Source organism: Athalia rosae, chromosome 7, assembly GCF_917208135.1.
Source record: "Athalia rosae chromosome 7, iyAthRosa1.1, whole genome shotgun sequence".
In the NCBI taxonomy this organism is placed as follows: Eukaryota; Metazoa; Arthropoda; class Insecta; order Hymenoptera; family Athaliidae; genus Athalia; species Athalia rosae.
The window spans coordinates 16,190,812-16,211,511 of NC_064032.1; the positions used below are offsets into that span (position 1 = coordinate 16,190,812).

Consider the following 20,700-nt stretch of genomic DNA (forward strand, 5'->3'; position numbering starts at 1 on the left):
ATGGCGGAGATAGAAGATAACGGCTGGCAATATTCCGCATGCGCTAACAAATGACAGCTGGTTGACTTGGAACAGGTCCAGTTTCGCTTTCCTAGAGATGGCGACAGCAGTGAGGATATTTCTTTTCAAAGAATTTTCCCGCGCCGTCACCCATTCCGTTCGCGACAATTCGCGTTCATACGTCAGTTGCGTTCAGCCCAGCCGTACACGTTTTGGAGCATTTGTCAGGATCAAAGTAGCGAAGCTTAACTGATTTACACATGGTGGTTTAATTCATAAGTAAACAGGATTTTAACTCTGGGTGGCTTTAAAAAAGATCAAATAGCTGAAGATTATCCAATACCAGTGAAAATAGATCAATCGATGGAAAATTCCTGCAAGACTAAAGGTACATTGAAGGACTAAAGGCTTTATCCAGTAAACACTGCAATATATTGTTTTCTACATATGTATATGACCATGTATAATATGCTTTTCAGACAATACAGTTTCAGCATCTGAATCCATGGAAGAAATTACACCTCACTTAAAATGTACCTGCGCTTCAACATGAAGACTATTAGCCTGCATATCAAATACATCTAAACGAGAGACAAAGATCCTTGGAATTATCCTGGAACTTCAGAGTGCTCAATCTGCAATATAGCAGGTAATTATCATTCCCGAATGCTGCATTTGTAATACGAGACGTGCAACAGAATCATTTACAATACTTTGAATTCTTTTACAGATAACATCACAGGAACTGTTACAATATGCCCAGAATGAGGCAAATAGGAGAGAAATGGATCAAGAGAAATTGGCAATGGAGAGAGAAAGATTGCAGATGTTGAGGGAAATGCTTGATCTAAAGAGACAAAATATGGAACTTGAAAGAACAAAATTGATGGCATTGATGAGCATCAACGAAAACTTAACTCTGATTGTAAATCCTCAGAGGAGACCATAAATTAGTTTTTGCTTCATCCTACCTTTTTTTAATTACTTTAATTACGCTAATACTCAGATTTTTGCATACCAACTATGTCAACACAAGCCAAAGTGTTTCTTTACTGAATATATATAGTATATAAGATTTTTCTATTATAAGATTTTTATTTGTTTCAGCTACAAAACTTGAATGTGTGGCTATTCGTTTTGATTTAATATTTTGTATATATATAATTTTGGAAGATGAGCTTCCTTTTTTTCATAATCTTGAGATAAAACATGTGCAATATTAAGTTTGGAAAATTCCTCAGTGAAATATATTCTTCGATTTCTACGAATCGATTTTTTCAGTACCCAGTCCTGAATCCTCAATTGCCTCTTCTTTTTTTCATGTTAATACTCTACCTTTAGAAGAGAATGTAAACTGTAAATCGCGGTTTGATAAGTCATTTTAAAACCCTTCTACACCAAGCATGAAATAAACGATAACAGCCGTTGGCTATCATACAATCAGATTAGTTATCGATATAACTATACCAAATCAGTTACGTGTCATGACTATATTTATACCGACATTAAATTAAATTTTGAAGTATGTATCAGAGTACAAACGGTGGTTAACAGTTCACATAATGGAGGAGATTATATTGAAGTTATTAAACAACAATGTTGCCATTCGAGGGCAGGTAAGTAAAATATTAAAAAAGTGAATTAAAAGTAATCGGAAAAATATTCAATGTATTAGAATGTTGCACTAGGATGTTCACTTATAATTTAGGGTTTCATCAAACTCGCGGAGGCTTACAAAAAATCTAACAGCATGTCAGAGATGTTTCGATTGCTGCGTGTTTCGAAAAATCCAAAGGTCTGCATATTGCATGCTGTTGCATATTGATACGGTATCAATAGATGATCCTAGAGTTACTCAATTGTATTTAAAGGTCAGGCAGTATGCTGCGGTACTACTGAAGAAGCGTTTGGAAAATGCAAAGCATTGGGTTTATTTATCAGAACCAGCTAGAACGGAATTCAAGGCAATCGCCTTGGAGGTAGATATACCTACCAATAATTATTTCCTGAGTACTTTGCTTTCACAGCTAGTACATTAACTGAGTTTTCCAGAGATTGACGAACGAAAAAATCTCTCAACGAAACGATCTAGTTGACTTAACAATCATAATAGCTAATCACGAACTGATCGGACGAGCAAATGGATGGCCAGAGCTTTTTGAATGTATTCAAATGCTGCTTAATGATGACTCTTCGGTTAACAAAGAGGTATAGTATCACATAGTATGGAATAATTGGGGCTCATTCACAAAAAATGAATGGTTGAAAAATAAACTCGTGAATTGCTATCGAGGTCCATTCCTATAGAACATTAAATAAGTCATATCTCATAATTTTTCTCAGCTGGGTATATCGCTGCTTTCGTTTGTCGCAGTGAAGATACCAGAAGCACTTTTGAATCGGAGTGAGTTAATTATTGGCTTTTTAAAAAAAACTCTCCACGGTATACAAGACTTGAACAGTACTATTGTCTACAATATTATCCTGACGGTACTGCATCTTGCTCCCAGGGTAAAAGACCACAAAAATGTGAGTTTTTTCGTCAACTAAGAATGGAAATAAGACAACTACTGCGCAAACTAATAATGAATAATTTAGATAAAAAGCGCACTTGACGAGACCTTGCCTGAAATCATCTGCTCCATTCAAGCATTAATAGAATTCGACGGTGATCAATCATTTAAAGTGATCGACCTACTCGATGGAATATGCAAGACTACACCAGAAGCAATATCACTCCATTCCGCAATTTTGGTCACGACCTGTATTTGCATCGCAGAAAACACACGCATGAACGATCCACTCCGAGTTAAAGGGTTGAAAATAATAAACCGACTGGTTGATACCAAAAACAAAACTATTCGCGATCAAAATCTACTCATACCAATTATTGGTGAGTTCACCGTACCAATTCAATCATTGATCAACAAAAAATAAAATTCAATGTATCATATTTAATTCCGACTCATTCTACTTTGATAAAGAAAACATGCTACAGATAATTTCCGATAATATACATACGTCTGATTACAGATACGATATACAACGTTTTAAGTGAACCCGTTCATGATGAACTGGGAGATTTTTTTTTGACTGCATCTATAAATGACAAAACGCCGATTACCTGTGCTATGCAAATCTTGGACACCTTAGCTCAACATCTACCACCGGAAGAATTGATGCTGCAAGTGGTGCGTAGGCTAAATAATTTCATGTACATAATTTTCTGGGATGTATTACAGATGTATTCCTTTATTAACAGATACGGCGTTCGGAATCGATGTACAAATCGTCCGAAATTTATTCGAAACGCGGATGCTTTCTAGCCATGTCAGTGGTGGTTGAACCTTACTCAGAGTTTATCGTAGAGGAATGTTTGGACACGTTTATGAAATATATACGACCAAGTTTTGCAGATTCTGAACCGATAATCAGAAATACCGTACAATTCACTCTCTCCAGATTCTTAAGACATCTTTGTGGTGAAAAAATTGAGGAATATTCCATGGAGTTGATTTCTATTTTGTACAAATACTTGGAGGAAGTAGAATCAAATATTCTGCAGAATACTCAGGAGATACCTACGATAGATACGCTTTTCCATATGCTGAATGAATTTTGTGAATTCCTCAACGAACACAACCAGCCGTACCTACCGAAATTGGTCGAATATTTGTTCAACATTTTGGAATCGGATGTGACTTCGGCAAAATTAAAAAATCTCGCGATGATGGCCTTTTGCAGATTAAATAGTGCGGATAATGTAATGGTCCCATATTTTCAAAAACTTATCAAGATCCTCAGTGATTACCTTACCAAAAGTGAAACTGAATCAGAGACGAATGATCTACATGCTGCAGTTTTCCGTAAGTTATATGAATTACTGTTACTATAATAAACATTCTACTGGAAATTAATTCCAATATTCATCATTTTTTTTAGTAACGCTTAGCCACATCAGTCAACGTTTAAGTAACACGGATGTCCTTATGGAGGCCGAAGAATTTTTTAAAATTGGTATAGAATTGCTGAAAGACAATGGCAATCCAATTTTGAAGAAAAGTATTTACGAATACATCGCATCAATAAGCCGTTCGGTGCCAAAACTTGTACTTATGGCGATCCCACGGATTTTTGATGATATTATTAAGAGCGTTCAAACGATGAAGAGAATGAAGGTGGGTTCTCCATATGATTTGTACCGAAAATTTGCTACAACTTGTAATTTACGTGCATTTATCGACATTTTTGCAACAGAACCGAAATGAACAAGACATTAAAAACGAGGATATTCTTACGTACCACGAATCGGAAGATGAGGCAGTGGACAATGATGATATTGATCTTGGTGTTCAACATGGGGTCGAGAATCCTTCCATCGATGAACCGGAGGCTGCAATCAAGGCTTTAGGTGTATTTGCGGAAACACTTGGGTGGGGAAAATATTAACGACATAGTTATTCCACATAAGCGAGGGCAATCCACATCAAACGGGCCAGTTTTGCGTAAGGAACACGAATACGTCGATTAAATTGAGCTACGAATTTTTCCCATCGAGATATCCCCGATTTTCCACTTTTCAGAGCAATAAATTGGCCATAACTCGGTCAATTTTGTAGATAGATCAATTTGACTTTCGGATTTGGATTCCTGGGATAAAAATACATGAGAACAGCATAGAAAACCGAATAAAAAGAAATTATTTTTGGCCCAAAACTCGAAAAAATTCAAAGGGGTACTCCTTGGAAAATTTTCAAATTTTGGCGAAAATTTTTTATTTTTTAAAATTGATTAAATGACACTTTTCTTACGTGTTTTGCCCTCGGGAATCCGAATCTGAAAGAAAAATTGACCTATCTCTGAAATTGACCGAGTTATCGCCAATTTTCAGCTTTTCGGGGTCAAAAATAAAAAATTTATTTTATAGTCTATCTCAATGTAATTTGAGCTCAGGAATCCGAATCTGGAAGAAAAATTGATCTATCTTCAAAAATGATCGAGTTATCCCCGTTTTTTTGCATTTTTTGGCATAAATTTGAGGATATCTCGAAGGGAAAAAATCGTAGCTCAATTTGGACAACGGATTCGTGTTCCTGAGGTCAAAATACGTAAGAAAAGTGCCATACGATCAATTTTAAAAAATAAAAAATTTTGGCCAAAATTTGAGATTTTTCCAAGGGGTACCCCTTACGATTTTTTCAAATTTTGACCAAAAATTTTTATTTTTTAAAATTGATCGTATGACACTTTTCTTATGTATTTTGACCTCAGGAACACGAATCCGTTGAGAAAATTGAGCTACGATTTTTTCCCTTCGAGATATCCTCAAATTTATGCCAAAAAATGCGAAAAAATGGGGATAACTCGGTCATTTTTGGAGATAGATCCATTTTTCTTCCAGATTCTAATTCCTGAGCTCAAATTACATCAAGATAGACCATAAAATAAATTTTTTATTTTTGACCCCGAAAAGCTGAAAATTGGCGATGACTCGGCCAATTTCAGAGATAGATCATTTTTTCTTCCAGATTCGGATTCCTGAGGTCAAAATACGTAAGAAAAACATATTAAACCCAATTAAAACGATGATTTATTTTTTGCTCAAAAATCGATTTTTTTTTTTTGGTTCTTCAAGAGTAATCACGCGTATAATCAGCTCGTTGGATCGAAAAATTTTCAAAGTCCGAAAGAGTCGCGCATCACGCAACTACTCATGCAATCGATCGAGTAATCATCAGTTAGTCGCTGTTGGGAGCAGAAAAATGATAAGACATATCGATTGGTTTTAGTCGTAGACCAACTTTGATTCGTCGCAATCCATGCATGGGTCGAAATATTCGAATTTCTCGGTCTACGAGGGAGCCCGAGCTTTGCTGGAGTCAGGTAGCCACGGGCGCGTGGTTTGTTGTGGGGCGTCACCTCTGCTCAGCCCTGAAGGTGACGTCTCACAACAAAGCGCTACGCTGCAATCCATGCATGGGTCGAAATATTCGAATTTCTCAATTCACCAGCAAACCCGAGTTTTGCTGGAGTCCGGTAGCCAGCAGCGTAGCGTTTTGTTGTGAGACGTCACCTTCGGGGCTGAGCAGAGGTGACGCCCCACAACAAACCACGCGCCCGTGGCTACCTGATTCCAGCTAAGCTCGGGATTCGGATTCCTGAGATCAAAATACATGAGAAAAGTGCTATACGGTCAATTTTAAAAAATAAAAAATTTTGGCCAAAATATGAAAAAATCGTAAGGGGTACCCTTTGAAAAAGACTCGTTCAATCTTATAGACAGATTAATTTGGCTTGCGAATTCCAATTCCTGAATTCGAAAACATAAAAACTTTGCGAAAAATGACCCGTTTGACATCGAATGCCCCATACATGCACCGAACCTGCGAATTACGTTTGAATTCTGAATTTACAGGGAAGGCTTCCACCCATATCTGCAAACTTCTTACCGTGAAGTTTTTAAGATGATTGACCTCCCATTATCCAGGATCCGCAAAGCAGCGCTCCAAACGCTACCCTTATTTTTAAAAGCATTTTCGGTATCTCGAAAATATGAAGACAAAGAAATGATAAGACGCTCAGCCGATGTTCTCATATCAACCCTCTTAGGAATAATTCACAAGTCCGACGAAGACGGCCTCTTCGTTAGCGCAATAAAAACATACTCAAATGTCCTAGGATCTGTCAATTCTGAGTACGTCTTAACTGATGAAAATTGTAAGAGTGCCACTTTGAATTGCATAATTGATCTCCTCTCAGGTATGAACCTACAATAGAAATTACCCATTTTCTAGCTAATATCATGCTTATAATTATAGTCATTGATTAAAGGTGACAGCACATACCAAAATCGCAAAGAAACGCAAGCCAAACGGGATAAGCGCATTATATATGATGCCGGAGAATTGTTCATCCGCTTTCAAAAAGTAATCAGCTCAAATGAATGCCTTGATGCATTTGAATTGGTTTTAATACCACTACTTGGTAATCATGAGGTGAAAATTTAGCAATACTAAGAAAAAACTTCATTGCATCGCTCCTGGATTGAAGGACGTATTGTTTTATATTTTCTCAGAAAGGAGCATCGACGAGGGTGGACACCAGTTTCAGTATCGAGATTATTTCAGAATCCTTCCAAGCCCTAGGGTGCAAAGCTACGCAGTTTGGGTCCAAATTTGTCCCATTTTTAATCGAATCACTTCTTTCCCTTGATGCTTCAGTACGAAGGCAATCTTGTAAAGCAATTTCAAAATTTGTACGTTACGGAGGAGAGAATGCATACCCGTATCCTTTAAAGATGAAAGCTTGTTCAATCGCCATATGATTCAAAAATAAAAATCAATATTTTACCTTACAAATATCTTTCCACTCAGATACTATCCAGAGATATCACAGACGTTGTTAACAGCCCTTTCAAAAGAATCGGATGATGTCATAAAAGACAACTTGATCGCCTCAATCAGCACCTTGATTTGGTCAAATTACTCCTTAATACCGATAGAAGAGGTGATTCCAGTCATCATCGATTACCTCCCACTTAGGAAAGATGATAAAAAGTACGAGGCTGTCCTAAAAGGAGTTTTAATTCTGATTAGAGACCGCCACCCTTGTCTCAATGAGCATCTACAACCATTGGTTGAACTTATTATTCGGATACTTCGCACAACTTTGTTGGTGAAACACGAAGGTACATAAAAAGGTCGAGATCGAGATTGACAAAATCAACGCATTAACTGTCTCAATTATTTTCAGTTATTCCAATTTATGCCACCGAGATTTTGGAAATCGCACAAAAGGATTATCCAGATCAATGGAACAGTATAAAAACGTATATTTCAACAGATGAATTAACATTCGTCCAACAATTATTTCCGGTCGATTCTCTCGATGATGCAGGTATATTCGTGTGACCTTCATCCTAGAAAAAAAGCATAAAAAAAATGAAAATCCAGCGATAGATGAGTTCATTCGAATAAAGAAAATATTATTATTCATAATAGGAATACACAAAAAAGGAACAAAATGTAATCGTAAAAGCCCTTATATTATTACATACCTATGTATATTATAAATGAAATATTTTTTCAAAAATACCATTCAAATACATATTATTATAACAGGTATAATATGTATGAGCTATTATCTTCAAATCAATGCACGTATCGTAATCGACGCATGGCGTGTATAAATTTTTTTGGGTTATTGAATTTGTTTTTTATATTAGTGAGGAAAATGACGAACCACGCAGTATACATTATACGTACATATTGTGGGTACGTACAAATATATGAGCCTCGAAAATACTAGTGCGCCTTTCATCTCATAATCTAGTTAATAGGTATATCTATGATATAACGGTTGTTATAAAACTACATTAAAAAATAAAACAGAAATGAATGATCAAACAATGAACCTAAAGCTTGTTGCAAATATCTAACAAACGAAATCTGTATAAACGGGACAGAAACATTAACAATAACAAGAAATAGTGAATATGTCACAGAGTTATTACATGTAATCTAAATTGTAGATTACGGCAATATATGTTATTATAAAAGCAAATGCGATTTCTGAATAAATTGATGGTGAACGTGAAAAAGTGAATGTAGTCGTTTGAAACAGATAAGAAAAAAGAAATGAAGAAGACTCGATAACGTCCATACAATTAATTAAATAATCATAACATGATTCATAAATAATATCCATAGTAATAATGAGAAGGCACGCGCGCGACCATGATAGCTGCTAACAAAAACAAAGATATAGCCGACGATTAATTTTAAATATCGAACAATACCGTTGTCAAGAAAAATCGCTGCGAGAGAAATAGATCGATTTATTTATATCATACTGACCATTGAATTGGTATGAAAAATAAATTTTTTGCGCTAACGAAATTTTTGGATATGTTCCGCCGATTCTATAAGAATTTTGAACTCTGCCACTCTATTGAAATAAAATAATCGTAACGGCAATAAGATAATAATTTAAATAATAATTATTGTCAATTCGTGACACTCTTCCATTCGTTTCGTTTTGTAAATCAAGGCCCTGATCCTGAAGGCTTGTCACCTTCAGCCGGAGGGGTCTTCGTCGTAGTTGTTAATTTGGTTGTAGTAGTCGTGGTCGTAGTTTTAGTTTTTCTCTTCGGAGGTACTGGAACTCCAGGAATTCCAGCTGGGGGCGTTTCAGGGACTGAAGGATCGACTTCTAAAGACTCCGTTGGTGGTTTAATAATTTTTTTAACGACTTTCACGACTTTCTTTGACTTCTCAGGGGAGCTGGAAGCCTCAGCACCGTCATCCCCCTCCTCCTTGGGCTTTTTGACGACTTTCTTGACAACCTTCTTCACCGTTTTTTTTACGGAATCTTCGCCCTCCGCTACTTCAGTCGACGTTGCACCATTATCTTCTGGTACCTTCTTAACAACTTTCTTGACAACTTTTTTAACCGTTGTTGGCTGCGTTTCCAGACTTTGAACTGCACCAATCGGGGGGCTATTGGGTGGCGTGGCTTCAGTTACAGTAGGTGTTGTTGGAATTCTTGGATCCCTCGTTCTTGCAGGTCGTACCGGGCAAACGGTACTCGGAGAATCTGGCGGCGTTAAAGAAGCGGATTTTGATGAATCGGTCGGTTCTTCTCCCGAGATTTCCGGGTCATCTGTAGCAGGTTGTGGTGTTTCGGTAAGTGACGCCGCATGTTCCATTGCAGCTTGCACTTGCAACGGTATGGGAGCATCCGATACAGTAACAACTTCCGGTTTTAGAGATTCCACAGCCTCCGGAATCTCTTCATGAAACTTTGCACTCGTTGAATCGACGCCGTTGTTTATTTTCGGGGCAAGTTCTTGCTCAGATTCTGTTTCAGGTTCTTTCGGTTCCGCTACAGTTTCCGACACCGCAGTTGCCGATTCGAGGACTGGGGCAACGACGGACGAGACTGCTTCCTCGCTCACGGGTCTTGGATCTTCTGACACTGATTCTTTCGGCTCAGACTGCAAAACGGACTCGGCAACTTGAATGGGAACGGAACTACTGTCCAAAGCAAGCTCCGACAGTTCTGGCTCAGCTTCTACAACTGCAGCCGGTGAACCGTCGATGGCTGAAGGAATTTTACTCCATTCATTGCCAGAAATCGGCTCTTTAAGAATTTCAGCAGAAGGATCTTCAACAGATACGACATCAACCTGCGAAAGTGTCGCTGTTTCTTCGGGTTTCGATTCAACAGGAATTTCCTCAGAAACAATGTCAGAAACTGGAGCAACCTCGAAAGTCGAAATAAAGTGTTCTTGCACCGCAGATTTCGGAGGCACATCCACGAAAGGAACATCTGCTGTTTTATCCACGGAAAGTATCTTCTCCGCATCTTGCGATTCAAAAACATTTGGAGGTTCTGCAGAGGGTTCGGGTTCGGACGGAATTCTCGACTCGGCGATGGGAATCGGTTCTTCAGCATCAGTTTTTTGGATCACGGTTGTTTGTTCCAGAGATATTATCTCTGGTTTAATTTCTGGTTCAATTTCAAGAGCTTTTGCTTCGGATGCTTCTAATTGCGTGGCCAGTGTTGCTTCGATGGTCTCAGAAATGGTCGCGGGTTCGATTTTTTCTGGATCAGTTGGAGTCGCCGCTTTGGGGTCCTCGGGTATGCTGGGCGAGGAAATGTCTCCAAATCCAGTTTCAATTTTTGTTGCCTCATCCGTTAATTCGGCAGCTGCGTCATAGAGAATAAACTTTTTAACACAGGCCCTTGCTTACATTCGCCAAAATTACTCAGAATTGTTTGTTTGCGGAAATAAAATGTAACAATTGCACAGACAAATCAGAAATCCATGTGATTACGGAACAATTTCTTAGCAATCGACATAAAATATCGAATTTGAAGATTTTTCAAAAATAAGTTTCTGCAAACAAATTAAATCCGAATAAATACAGTTAAGCAAAATAAGTTACGGTGCAACTATGCTACATAGATACAGTGTATGCACATAATAGCGCTGTGCATTTATTATTATTATCTACTCTAAAATCATTGTCAGAATCATGAAATAATTTACGTTTGAATTCATAAATTTTCAATACGGTAAAAGTGGTTAGTAAGAAGCATTAAAAGCGTGTGTTAATTGAAATCTAGAAATAGCATTATTCGATAACCGTCTGCGTATACACCACATATAACATCAGATTCGCAGATTAAAAAAAAACAAGAACTGAAACTACAAATCCGACATCAACGTAATTCGGCCGTATCATGCTGTAAAATCGGAACAATTAATGCGAGTTCTTAACGAACACCATTCAAAATGTTAAACGCCATAAACTTTGCGTCATTTTCCTAAGGTACATCAGTTCTCGTTCAGTTGTTCGAACGAATTTCGAAATGATAATCCTAATACCCGTGCATGGAAATTTTTTACTACTTGCGTTGGTATTCGAATATCAATGTGTGGACCGATAGTCAATAATTTAATATGTGTCTTGTGTGAGTCATGAGCGTGAGTGTCTCGTCTTTTTTCAATATTTACCCCATCAAAGCAAAACGACAATACAAGACGCAGCAGTGCATGGCGCCGCGGCCAGTTAGTTGCTGTCCTCTGCTCCTGCGTCAAACACTCAAGTTATTAAATAATTCATTTTGTGTTTGAACACCAAACAAGAAATCAATTATCATATCATTATTGTCACTTATAATTAGTATTCATTATCTATAATCTTAGATACTATGTATTAATATTCTACCAGAGTCACCAAACTTCCTTTGAATATACCAGACACCGATGGTCTCTGTACGTCCACCAAAACCAAGTGACTTGGACGAATCGATTTAAAAAAAAATCATTGAAAATTCAACTGCAACGTGGAGAGATCGGTTCTGATATCATCAGGAAGTATGCGCCGCGCATTCTCAATAACATCAGAATGAAACCAGCAGACTAAAAACTTCGTCATTGACTGTTACAAAAGCTTGTGGGAAGCTAAATACAAATGAAGAATTGAAGATGAGATAAATAAATGAGTAGAAAAGAAACTCTTTCAAGGCAAAGGAAAGAATATTATTAATAGCTTATACAGCAATAAAGTGAGCACGTTTCGATATATCAAGTTCCATATTTTATGATTATTATTCATACTTCAATCATATACTGAGATATCAGAAAAATTTTCTATAATAGTACCCGGACAAAACATGAAAATATATTAATCCTATTTGAATAAACTGAAATAAAAATATTGCATTATATTATCATTTTTGCTATCATTCATCAATTGTCCCAGTTAATTAGATCTGCTTTTGGAATTCGACCTACCAGCCGTTGGACCCGGCTCAACTTCTGTTGGTAATTTTTGAACACCGGGAGATCCTAATTCTAAGATCTCGTCCACCTTCTCTTTCTCTTGCTCCTGAAAAACAAACACAACAAGAAAAATCCAGATCACTAAAAAGAGAGGGAGAGTTTTTTTTTAATTTAAAACCGTCAAGAAGTTAAATTCATCCGATAAAAATCAACCTAAATGTTCGATACATCACTAGGAAGAAGTTTTCACGCCTTTCTATTCTATAGGAGAGAAAAAGTGGTTGAAAGCGTGCAGGCGTAATACGAGTGCTTTTTACATTCGCTCCTCTAAAAGTGTGTACGATTATGAGTATACTAATTAACCCTTCCCATCATTAATGATGTAACAAATATAAGTACATTCATACCTTTTGAGGAGAAAGTTCCCTCGGTGGTGCCTGCCCGAGGGTGTTGCATATTTTTTTCCAAATATTTTCGAAACTGTCGCGTCCCATGTAATCAATTTGCCCTTGCTCCCAGCCTTGTCTTCTCATATGTTCCTCGAGAGCAACTTGTTCTTCACTTCTTGGTTCTCCCAACGTTAGTTTTGCGAGAGCACCAGCGATACCAGCCTGAAGGGGGTCAGAAACGTAGCGTATGTTCAGAAAATTCCTTCAGTGAGGAAGGAATTTTCTGAATGTTAAAGCTACACAACATATGAAAAAAAGCAGATGAAAATCGACTTTTTTTTGAGAATATGCAATCTTTGTCTACATTAATTTTGTTTTCACAACACGAACACGATGAGTCTGAATTCAGGTAGACGTGCATCCTAAAATTTAATATATGAAACACAACTGTCCAATGATCTACAAACTGTAATCAATTATACATATAGTAAAATAAAATAAGCGTAAACCGCAACACACAAAAGCCAAAGTATAGTAACAGATAAAAAAGAGAATTTAGGACAAATTACTTACATCGTCGATTGCCAGGTTCCCCTGACTCTCTACGGATTGTTCAGTGAGGTGCTGCGCTACTTTTGGAGGAGGATCAGTGCAAGCTCCGAGACTATGGGAACGGGAAAAGGATTCTTGGTGAACAGTCTCTTCAGAATAGTTGTCGTTTCGTAAATTGTCACCTACCCCCTCGCGAAAATTTCGCGACTCTTGATTTCGATGATCATGGCTTGGGACTCCGTGAAGACGATCGTCTATAATTTCGTGTATCCGATCGTGAAACGATTCATTCACAGCTTCAACGTGGGCGGAAATTATAGAATTCTCCCAATTAATCCGATTATCCTCTGGAATAAATCGATCACTTTCGTTACCCCCGATCTCGTGATGCTCGTAATGTTCTTCGCGGTATTGATGTTCGTGGCTAATTACTACAGGTGTTCGAAATTCGTGATGTTGAATATCGTGATCATAATGCTCTTGATTTATGGTAACTCCACTTGGAACCAATTGCGATTGATCGTGCGCGTGATTGTAATCGGTATCGTGATTTTTGAAACCGTAATACTGCGTTTCAGTCGGATTATATTTTTGATTATAATTAATGAGAAACGAGTGTTCCGGTGCGGGTTCAGGGTATTGAGATACGTAGTTGTCCCATGGGTCATTAAATTCCGTAAAGTCCACGGGTTTTTCAATGTAATCGTCATTCATATTCCAGTCCAAATCGGTATTTGGAAACTGAGACCCGTGAGCGTTGTAATCGTATCGCCAAGAGTCTCCGTTGATTGGAATCAAAGGATCGGAAAAAGTGTTCGAGGAATAAGGTGTGAATCTGTGCCAAATTGGTGCCAATGTACTCCTGGCCTACGCAAGCGTCATTTCATGCCAAAACAGAAAAATGTGCACACTCGGCTGGTTAGTCGTCGACCATAGAAAAAAGCAGTGTCCATTTTTTAATTCGATTTTTTTCAAACTATTAAATATTAGCTTGGTGTAGTGCGTCCGAAAGATTGTGTGGATACAATGAAAAAAAAATATAATATTATATATTATGTACGAAGATATAGAATAATGCGCAAAAATTTTCATGCCAAAAATCGTGATCTGTTAATATTGCATCTGTACAAAATCAAAAATAGACACTGCAGGCAATAGACTAACAATAAAAAAGTCGTATGTACAGGTGTATTAATATAAAAATGCATACTAAGAGCTGTATTAAAATGTAAAAGTATTACACAAATCACCTGAGATTTCAAGGAAAAAAGAAAGAACATGAGAGCGCAGTTTAAGGTATTTTTGAGATACATAGAATGAAAATGATCGCCTATTTGTGATCGTGACAAATGATTCTGAGCTCTTGTGATAAAGCAGTACAGGTGTTCCGCTAGTTGAATACAGCTTTTAATATGATGTGAAAACACAGGAAAATATACCTTGAACCCCGTGCAACGATTGAAATTAGGGACAACCATGATTATTCGATATAATAATTAACGTTCACCACTCAATTGGAGTTAATTATTCAGGAACGTGCAGAAAAGGGTTCAAAGTACATTCTAATATCCATCCATGATTATTAAAAAAATATGTATTCCTATGTACATTTGATTAAAAATATCTGCGACCCCAAAACCAAAATATCTGCAATTCTCTGAGTTAATATAACGAATGTCAAATCATATATCTGTGGGACGCCCGTACGGTAATCCATATATCGAATTTCTGATAATACCAATATCCGTGGGTGTTATCACAGCTGCCACCGAAATCCGCGAATGGACTCGACGCGACAAGGGGTATAAAATAATTGAGTAAACAAATTTTGTTTATATGAATCATAGCGCGAAAATATTTAACAATATGCAACCAAATGCACGAACGAGTTAATTTTGAATGAATGGATGACTTAAAGAGATGCAGCTTCTTTCGAAAAAACTAATTCAGTTGCAATGTTAACTAAGCCTTACCTGTTCAATATACCCATCCCTATTTCCGCGATCATAGTTTGGCTTGTAAAATCAACACACACATTTATATTTATAATTTTTGTCATTTCGCGCGATTTCACCTTAGGTATACAGAGAAGGTCCGCTGAGTCTTACGCAAGACATGATAAGAATCGTTTGCGTCCTTCGATTTTTTTCTAAAGGTCAACGTTTTCAGAATGTTACAGCTAGCCGAGAAAATAGGCAAAATATTAGACTTACCATGACTGGTGAAAGCTGGGAATGAACATTATCGCAAAAAATGTTCCACCAAAGTTGGAGTAAAGGCTGAAGGTGATTGCTGCCTGACGGTGGGTGCACTACGCCTGTCTCTGTTTCGAAGTATTGAAGCCAGGGTTTTGTTGCTCCAATAAAATGTATTATACGAACGTTGTCACCAAACCTGGAATACACAGAATAGAATGAATAATTGGCAACATGGAAGTAGTCTTTCATTGACAGAACTCATTCTTACTGTTTGTACGCGGGAAGGTACGAGTAGGTAGCAGTGGAGCACATATTGTAGATGAAGGGTAGATGTTTAGAGATATCTTTGTGCGCCCAGTCGCTGAAATAGGAATTGAGAAGCCCTTGGTCACCACCGTCAAACGATCCCTTTTCAGCAGCAAAGGCTGTGATCGAAGCAAAAGTTTGCTGGGAAGGTCTGAAGACAAAAACTCCAGAGTTGAAGCAGTCAGGCCAGCCAACATCGGGGGCAGCTGTTAGCTCTTCTCGTTCAAAAAGTTCATCGCAATTTCTGACTACCTGTATGTAGATATGACAGAAGAGAAGTTCATAATATCGAATAAAATAAATTATCAACCTAATTCATAATTAATAATCATGGACTTACGAGCGCGTCAGCATCGACAAAGACGCATTTTTCATATTGGGTGAGTCTCCAGCAATGCAATTTTGTAAATGTGATACCAAGTTCCGGTCTCGCTAGTAGTGCAAGATTGGCTTCATCCTTTGAATCCAGAACGTTAACTTCTTGGACGAGGGAAAATACGGTAGACAATTTATCCCTGAGAAATTAATAAAACAAGCAATCGTCAAATAAATAAATTACAGAACGTTTTATGCATCTGGTACATCTGCATAATTGTTTATAATTTTAGTCATTGTAAACAGGGCAGATTTCACTGTTTACAAACAAGTTCGTTAGCCGTTTGCAATTGCCAAACGCTTGAACTAGACGTCTGGCAATGTCAACTGCGCGATCGTTACAATTCCTTGGCATTATGCCCTGCAGTGATGTTCTAAAATCCGCAATTTCAGGGATCCCTGTTGGAGAGTCTATAAAATTATCGTATCAAATATCCAATAGTTCGTTTTCTCATTCGTGGCAAGAGAATTTCAAATTTTCAATCATTCCATCATTGGCAGGTGCGATTACAGTATAATGCGATTATTATTATAAAACTTAACACGCTTTGTACGTACACACGTATTCCAGACCGCACACAATGCTACCAATGATATATAAGGTCGTAAATAAAAATGAAGATAAAGTTACCGTGGATTATATTCACTAGGAAGTTTGAAGTTTAAGTTAATGCGATAATTAAATTCCGACGCATAAAACGATTATCTCAAATTTATGTTACGCATCAACATTCAACCAATAATTGCATGCATTACGTATTTACCTCATCACTTGAGTGACTCCTGGTGTGACGAGAACTGCAAGTTCATATTTGGTACCGACCCTTCGTAAAGAATGCGCCAAAACGAGAGCTCCAAGAGAGTAAGAATCGTTGGTCGCCAACGTCACCCATGCAAAACCTAATGATAAGACATTAAAAAAAACATTGGTATTAATTCACAGTCATGAATGAAATTAAATCGAACGTGTGGTGGAGAGTTTATGTGATAGAGAAACCAATCGGCTGTTCGTGCTAATTAGAGACTGTAAATTGGCCAAATCTTGTAGACCATAGTTTACAGAATTTGAAAATCTGCTGGAACTTCGTGCAAATTACATTATCATACACATAATATGTATGGACTTAATTACGGTGAAATTGGGTCGTATTTTGACTGGCTTGTTGTTTTCTTCATGTCATTGAATTAGGTATAAATGTGTACAGTGTACTAAATGTAAGTAGTTGACCTTGTATATTGCGAAATAAAAACAAAGCGAAATTATGCGATCAGGACGCAGAGTTCAAGGCGTTATCGGAGAATGTGAGCTGATAGTAAGTCATGATGATTACTTCAGATTCTGATTCAAAGTCACGCGTTTTTAGTAAAAATCTGAAGATCAATTTAGGCAAAAGGCAGCAGAGTCATCATTCGTGATGAAATTGTCGAATTCATTTTACAGCTACGTTTTAGCTACAAAAAGTTATTGCATTCCGCATCCGAGACTTTAAAGGGAAGTATTGCGCGAGGGTATAAAAAATTTTTTTTTGCAAGATACGACAGCGCAATTGGCTCTAGTCCAAATCTAAATATAAATATTTAGATATTCGACTAGCTACGTAGGATATGCGCCTTTTCCTTGGCATTGTGAAACGCCTTCCATTTGTATGAATTCGAATATACATTCGTATAGGTATATTGTACTATATAAATTTTGTATCGAATCTTATCGAACGTTATTCTGTTCCACGCGTTTATATAATAATACATGTGTTAATGTATAATATAGTGTGACAATATATTATCGTTACAATATTATGCAAAGTGCATGTGATAAGTTATTACACTCAATTATTGATTAATTAATTAATTAATGATTTGAGCAATTATGAGAACCAAATCAGTGTGACCAGCGTAATTCAGTGAATAAACTCTGGTGTAGTATTCAAAACTGATGCGTAAAGTATCCGTCAATTCATTCAACTATTTTGGCGTGTTGCAGATTCATAGGGGGAATTTGTAAACTTCAAGAACACGTATTCGTACATTATGATTTATAGTATACATATAAGGAACTGTCGCGGCAATTAACTACGGATAATATCATGAAGAATAAGCAACACAGCTCACACGTGTCTAGCTGGTATTATAAATATCACAGGCAATATGCGCAGTGCGAATAATAAACTTGTACTCAAAAGAATAGTATAAATTCTATGCAACACATGAAGATCGGATTTCTTCTACTTCAACTCTATACGTAGATGTATACCTGCTGCTGTTTAAGCTACTGCAGGTCGTATCCCTTCTATCGTTACAAGAAACTCATCGAACTGTCTTACAACATTAAATCGAAATTCAAATTAAATAAAAAATTGAACCTCACGTTCTCCCGCTATAATAAGATATATTTTAAAAACACTCTTTCTTAACAATAAAATGAGCATTTACTTTACTAAATCTAAACGGGCTCAATCCTACTATCATCATATCGATTATATTCAGTCAATTAGAATCTATTGACCGACTATTTAATAAATTAAATCCTCACCCTCGATCTATAATAATTTCTAAATTCCTGGGTCTAGACGATACAATGTCATTAATTATTTTTTTGTTCTCTTTGTCTAACGAAGTTGGGATCCAGAACGCTGTGATGTGGATACCGAGTCCGTTCACGACGTCTGAAAGTATGAGATGCAGTACATGATACTATACTGCACGAGGTACACTTACTCTTGCCTTTGACTTATTGCTTTAACTCTGTACGAAACCTGATATCGGCAGTCTGAGACACTAGAGGTCTACGGCAGGCTCAGGAAGGATATACTTTATATATAGACCGTAGTTTATATTTACACACGACAACGCTTTGGACTCATAATAGATGCACCATATATGCATTTTATGTACACGTAGAGACGAGACGTTTACTCTGCACAAAACCCACCAACGCAGCACGTGCTTTTCAACCGCCCAACTCAGCTTATACAAGTGTGATACAGGCCTTGCCTTAGGTCAAGTTGATAAACAAAGAAACTGGAAGAAAAAAATCTCTTTCCATGTAAACGATGATATAAGAATAACGATAAAATTTACCTAGAGGGTTGCATTGCTAATCTTGCTCTGATATGTATAAATTTAGCTTTTATGCTTCTTCCTTTACTTTTTCGTATTCTGGAGCATCCGGGCCAGCTGGTTTAGCAGATATTTTTATTTGAACGTACCGCGCGCTGCAGATATCTGTCGAATTATTCTGACGTCAGGGCGACATTCGATCGGGTTTGTTATGGAGACAGTAAAAGGAATCTGTGTATATAAAAATATACGTCACAGCTGTTTCGACTAGAAAACGAGAAAAGACGTGAAGATTTTGTATTTAAAAATACGATGGTACGAAATAATGTCCGGCATTTGGCAAGGAGCCGTTTTGGTACGGTTGCCAGGAATAAATACCCTGGAGTCTGCAGCAAATTTTTGTTTTCACCTCACGAGGTCCATCCTGATGTATACATATAAAGCTCTCCGCATGTATTCTGCAGACACAGCTTGTAAAATTCTCCCCGCCTATTGTAAAAGTTGCAAGACGAGATGTTCTTAATTAGAATCTTCATACACGTGCAGCGTTGTAACGTCGGCTATATTCACGTCGTTGAACAAATACCATTACATACATTATATTTGGAGCGACTTTGACCAGTATATCTATGGTTATATTAATTATCTACATGCCTACACACATCTTTTTCTGAGAGTGTGTACGATCGAGTGTCTCTCTTTCTCCCTATCTCTCGCTCGCTCTATATACTCACTATTCTGAATTAGACTTTTAAATTTAGAATAAACATATTGCGAGGTTTAAACTTTACATCTGTCATACTACGTTAGAACAAGACTGTATGTACCCACTTTCACTGAAATAATAGCTTTGTGGCTGATGTGGTACGGATTTCGGTACAGTTTTGAATATAAGATTACCAAAGGGTTTTTATCTTGTTTCATTTGAATTTTTTCAGATTAACTACGCGCTTAATTTACAAGCCAGGGTGTTATCCACGGCGGTAATAAATTAAATAGCGATAGATGATAATCTCATGACAATAATTATCATTCTTCTATATGAGTACATACATAATATTGGGGTGAGAATAGTTTTCATAAGATTAGGGTGATTTATCAGATGGAACGTTGAGAACAATCGTGATCATAATTCGAATTCCGGAGAATTGTTTGTTTTCAGAATTTTGTGGTTTTCAAATATTACGAATATTCTGAAGCTTATTAAAAGGTAGTTGAATAAGAATTATTAACTGCTTGGATTTGAAGGTCATTCGGTCGCGAAGTTCGCCATCACTTGCGCGGTGCATCTTTGGATTGGTATTAGTGAATTAAAGTGTTAATGTCAGATGGATATCGTTACACTAAATAATAGACGAATAGTTTTAATAAAACTTACCACCCATTGCTGATGGGAATATTCAATATCTTCAAACAAATTCTCTCCAGAACACACCCACGAAACTGCGAGTCCGGACCCCGTGTAACTGACAGAAGCGCTCCCTGTCAGCACCACGACACGAGTGACGGTTTGGATGCTGAACGCCATTTT

General features: G+C 37.2%; 2 protein-coding genes and 1 long non-coding RNA gene across 5 annotated transcripts; 2 read left to right on the forward strand and 1 right to left on the reverse strand.

Annotated features, from left to right (window-relative positions):
* Positions 1 to 45: 45 nt before the first annotated feature.
* LOC105684137 lies at positions 46 to 1,278 on the forward strand. The gene is made up of 3 exons (XR_007279442.1): positions 46 to 388; positions 480 to 649; positions 731 to 1,278. It is a non-coding gene; the product is annotated as an uncharacterized LOC105684137 (long non-coding RNA).
* A 196-nt stretch (positions 1,279 to 1,474) lies between these two features.
* On the forward strand, positions 1,475 to 8,423 carry LOC105684115 (importin-4-like). Of its 2 annotated transcripts, XM_012397241.3 has the most exons (15): positions 1,475 to 1,616; positions 1,709 to 1,795; positions 1,872 to 1,979; positions 2,053 to 2,208; positions 2,344 to 2,529; positions 2,599 to 2,893; positions 3,034 to 3,191; positions 3,263 to 3,866; positions 3,943 to 4,178; positions 4,258 to 4,433; positions 6,416 to 6,759; positions 6,832 to 6,995; positions 7,076 to 7,284; positions 7,374 to 7,687; positions 7,753 to 8,423. In XM_012397241.3, the coding sequence occupies exons 1-15, from the start codon at positions 1,563 to 1,565 to the stop codon at positions 7,908 to 7,910; spliced, it is 3,249 nt and encodes a 1,082-aa protein (XP_012252664.2). In that variant the 5' UTR covers positions 1,475 to 1,562; the 3' UTR covers positions 7,911 to 8,423. The 2 variants fall into 2 exon arrangements, with proteins under 2 accessions (XP_012252664.2, XP_012252663.2); XM_012397240.3 differs by having other exon boundaries at positions 1,709 to 1,979.
* Positions 8,026 to 20,698, reverse strand: LOC105684117 (proteoglycan 4). 2 transcript variants are annotated; one of them, XM_048658529.1, is made up of 9 exons: positions 20,548 to 20,698; positions 16,877 to 17,012; positions 16,078 to 16,252; positions 15,700 to 15,989; positions 15,447 to 15,627; positions 13,255 to 14,100; positions 12,700 to 12,903; positions 12,305 to 12,398; positions 8,026 to 10,710 (listed from the first exon to the last, which is right to left on the reverse strand). In XM_048658529.1, the coding sequence occupies exons 1-9, from the start codon at positions 20,552 to 20,554 to the stop codon at positions 9,044 to 9,046; spliced, it is 3,600 nt and encodes a 1,199-aa protein (XP_048514486.1). In that variant the 5' UTR covers positions 20,555 to 20,698; the 3' UTR covers positions 8,026 to 9,043. The 2 variants fall into 2 exon arrangements, with proteins under 2 accessions (XP_048514486.1, XP_012252668.2); XM_012397245.3 differs by lacking the exon at positions 13,255 to 14,100 and having other exon boundaries at positions 20,548 to 20,696.
* Positions 20,699 to 20,700: the final 2 nt, after the last annotated feature.

What these genes read in the sequence shown, in the direction of transcription:
- LOC105684115 (XM_012397240.3), top strand. Translation starts at nt 1,597, where the DNA reads ATGTTGCCATTCGAGGGCAG. An exon ending in GTATTTGCGGAAACACTTGG is followed by an intron (nt 4,434 to 6,415) that starts GTGGGGAAAATA and finishes CTGAATTTACAG; the next exon opens with GGAAGGCTTCCACCCATATC. An exon ending in GGAGGAGAGAATGCATACCC is followed by an intron (nt 7,285 to 7,373) that starts GTATCCTTTAAA and finishes CTTTCCACTCAG; the next exon opens with ATACTATCCAGAGATATCAC.
- LOC105684117 (XM_048658529.1), bottom strand. An exon ending in GGAGTCACTCAAGTGATGAG is followed by an intron (nt 16,253 to 16,876) that starts GTAAATACGTAA and finishes TTAATTTCTCAG; the next exon opens with GGATAAATTGTCTACCGTAT. An exon ending in TTGTCGATGCTGACGCGCTC is followed by an intron (nt 15,990 to 16,077) that starts GTAAGTCCATGA and finishes ATCTACATACAG; the next exon opens with GTAGTCAGAAATTGCGATGA.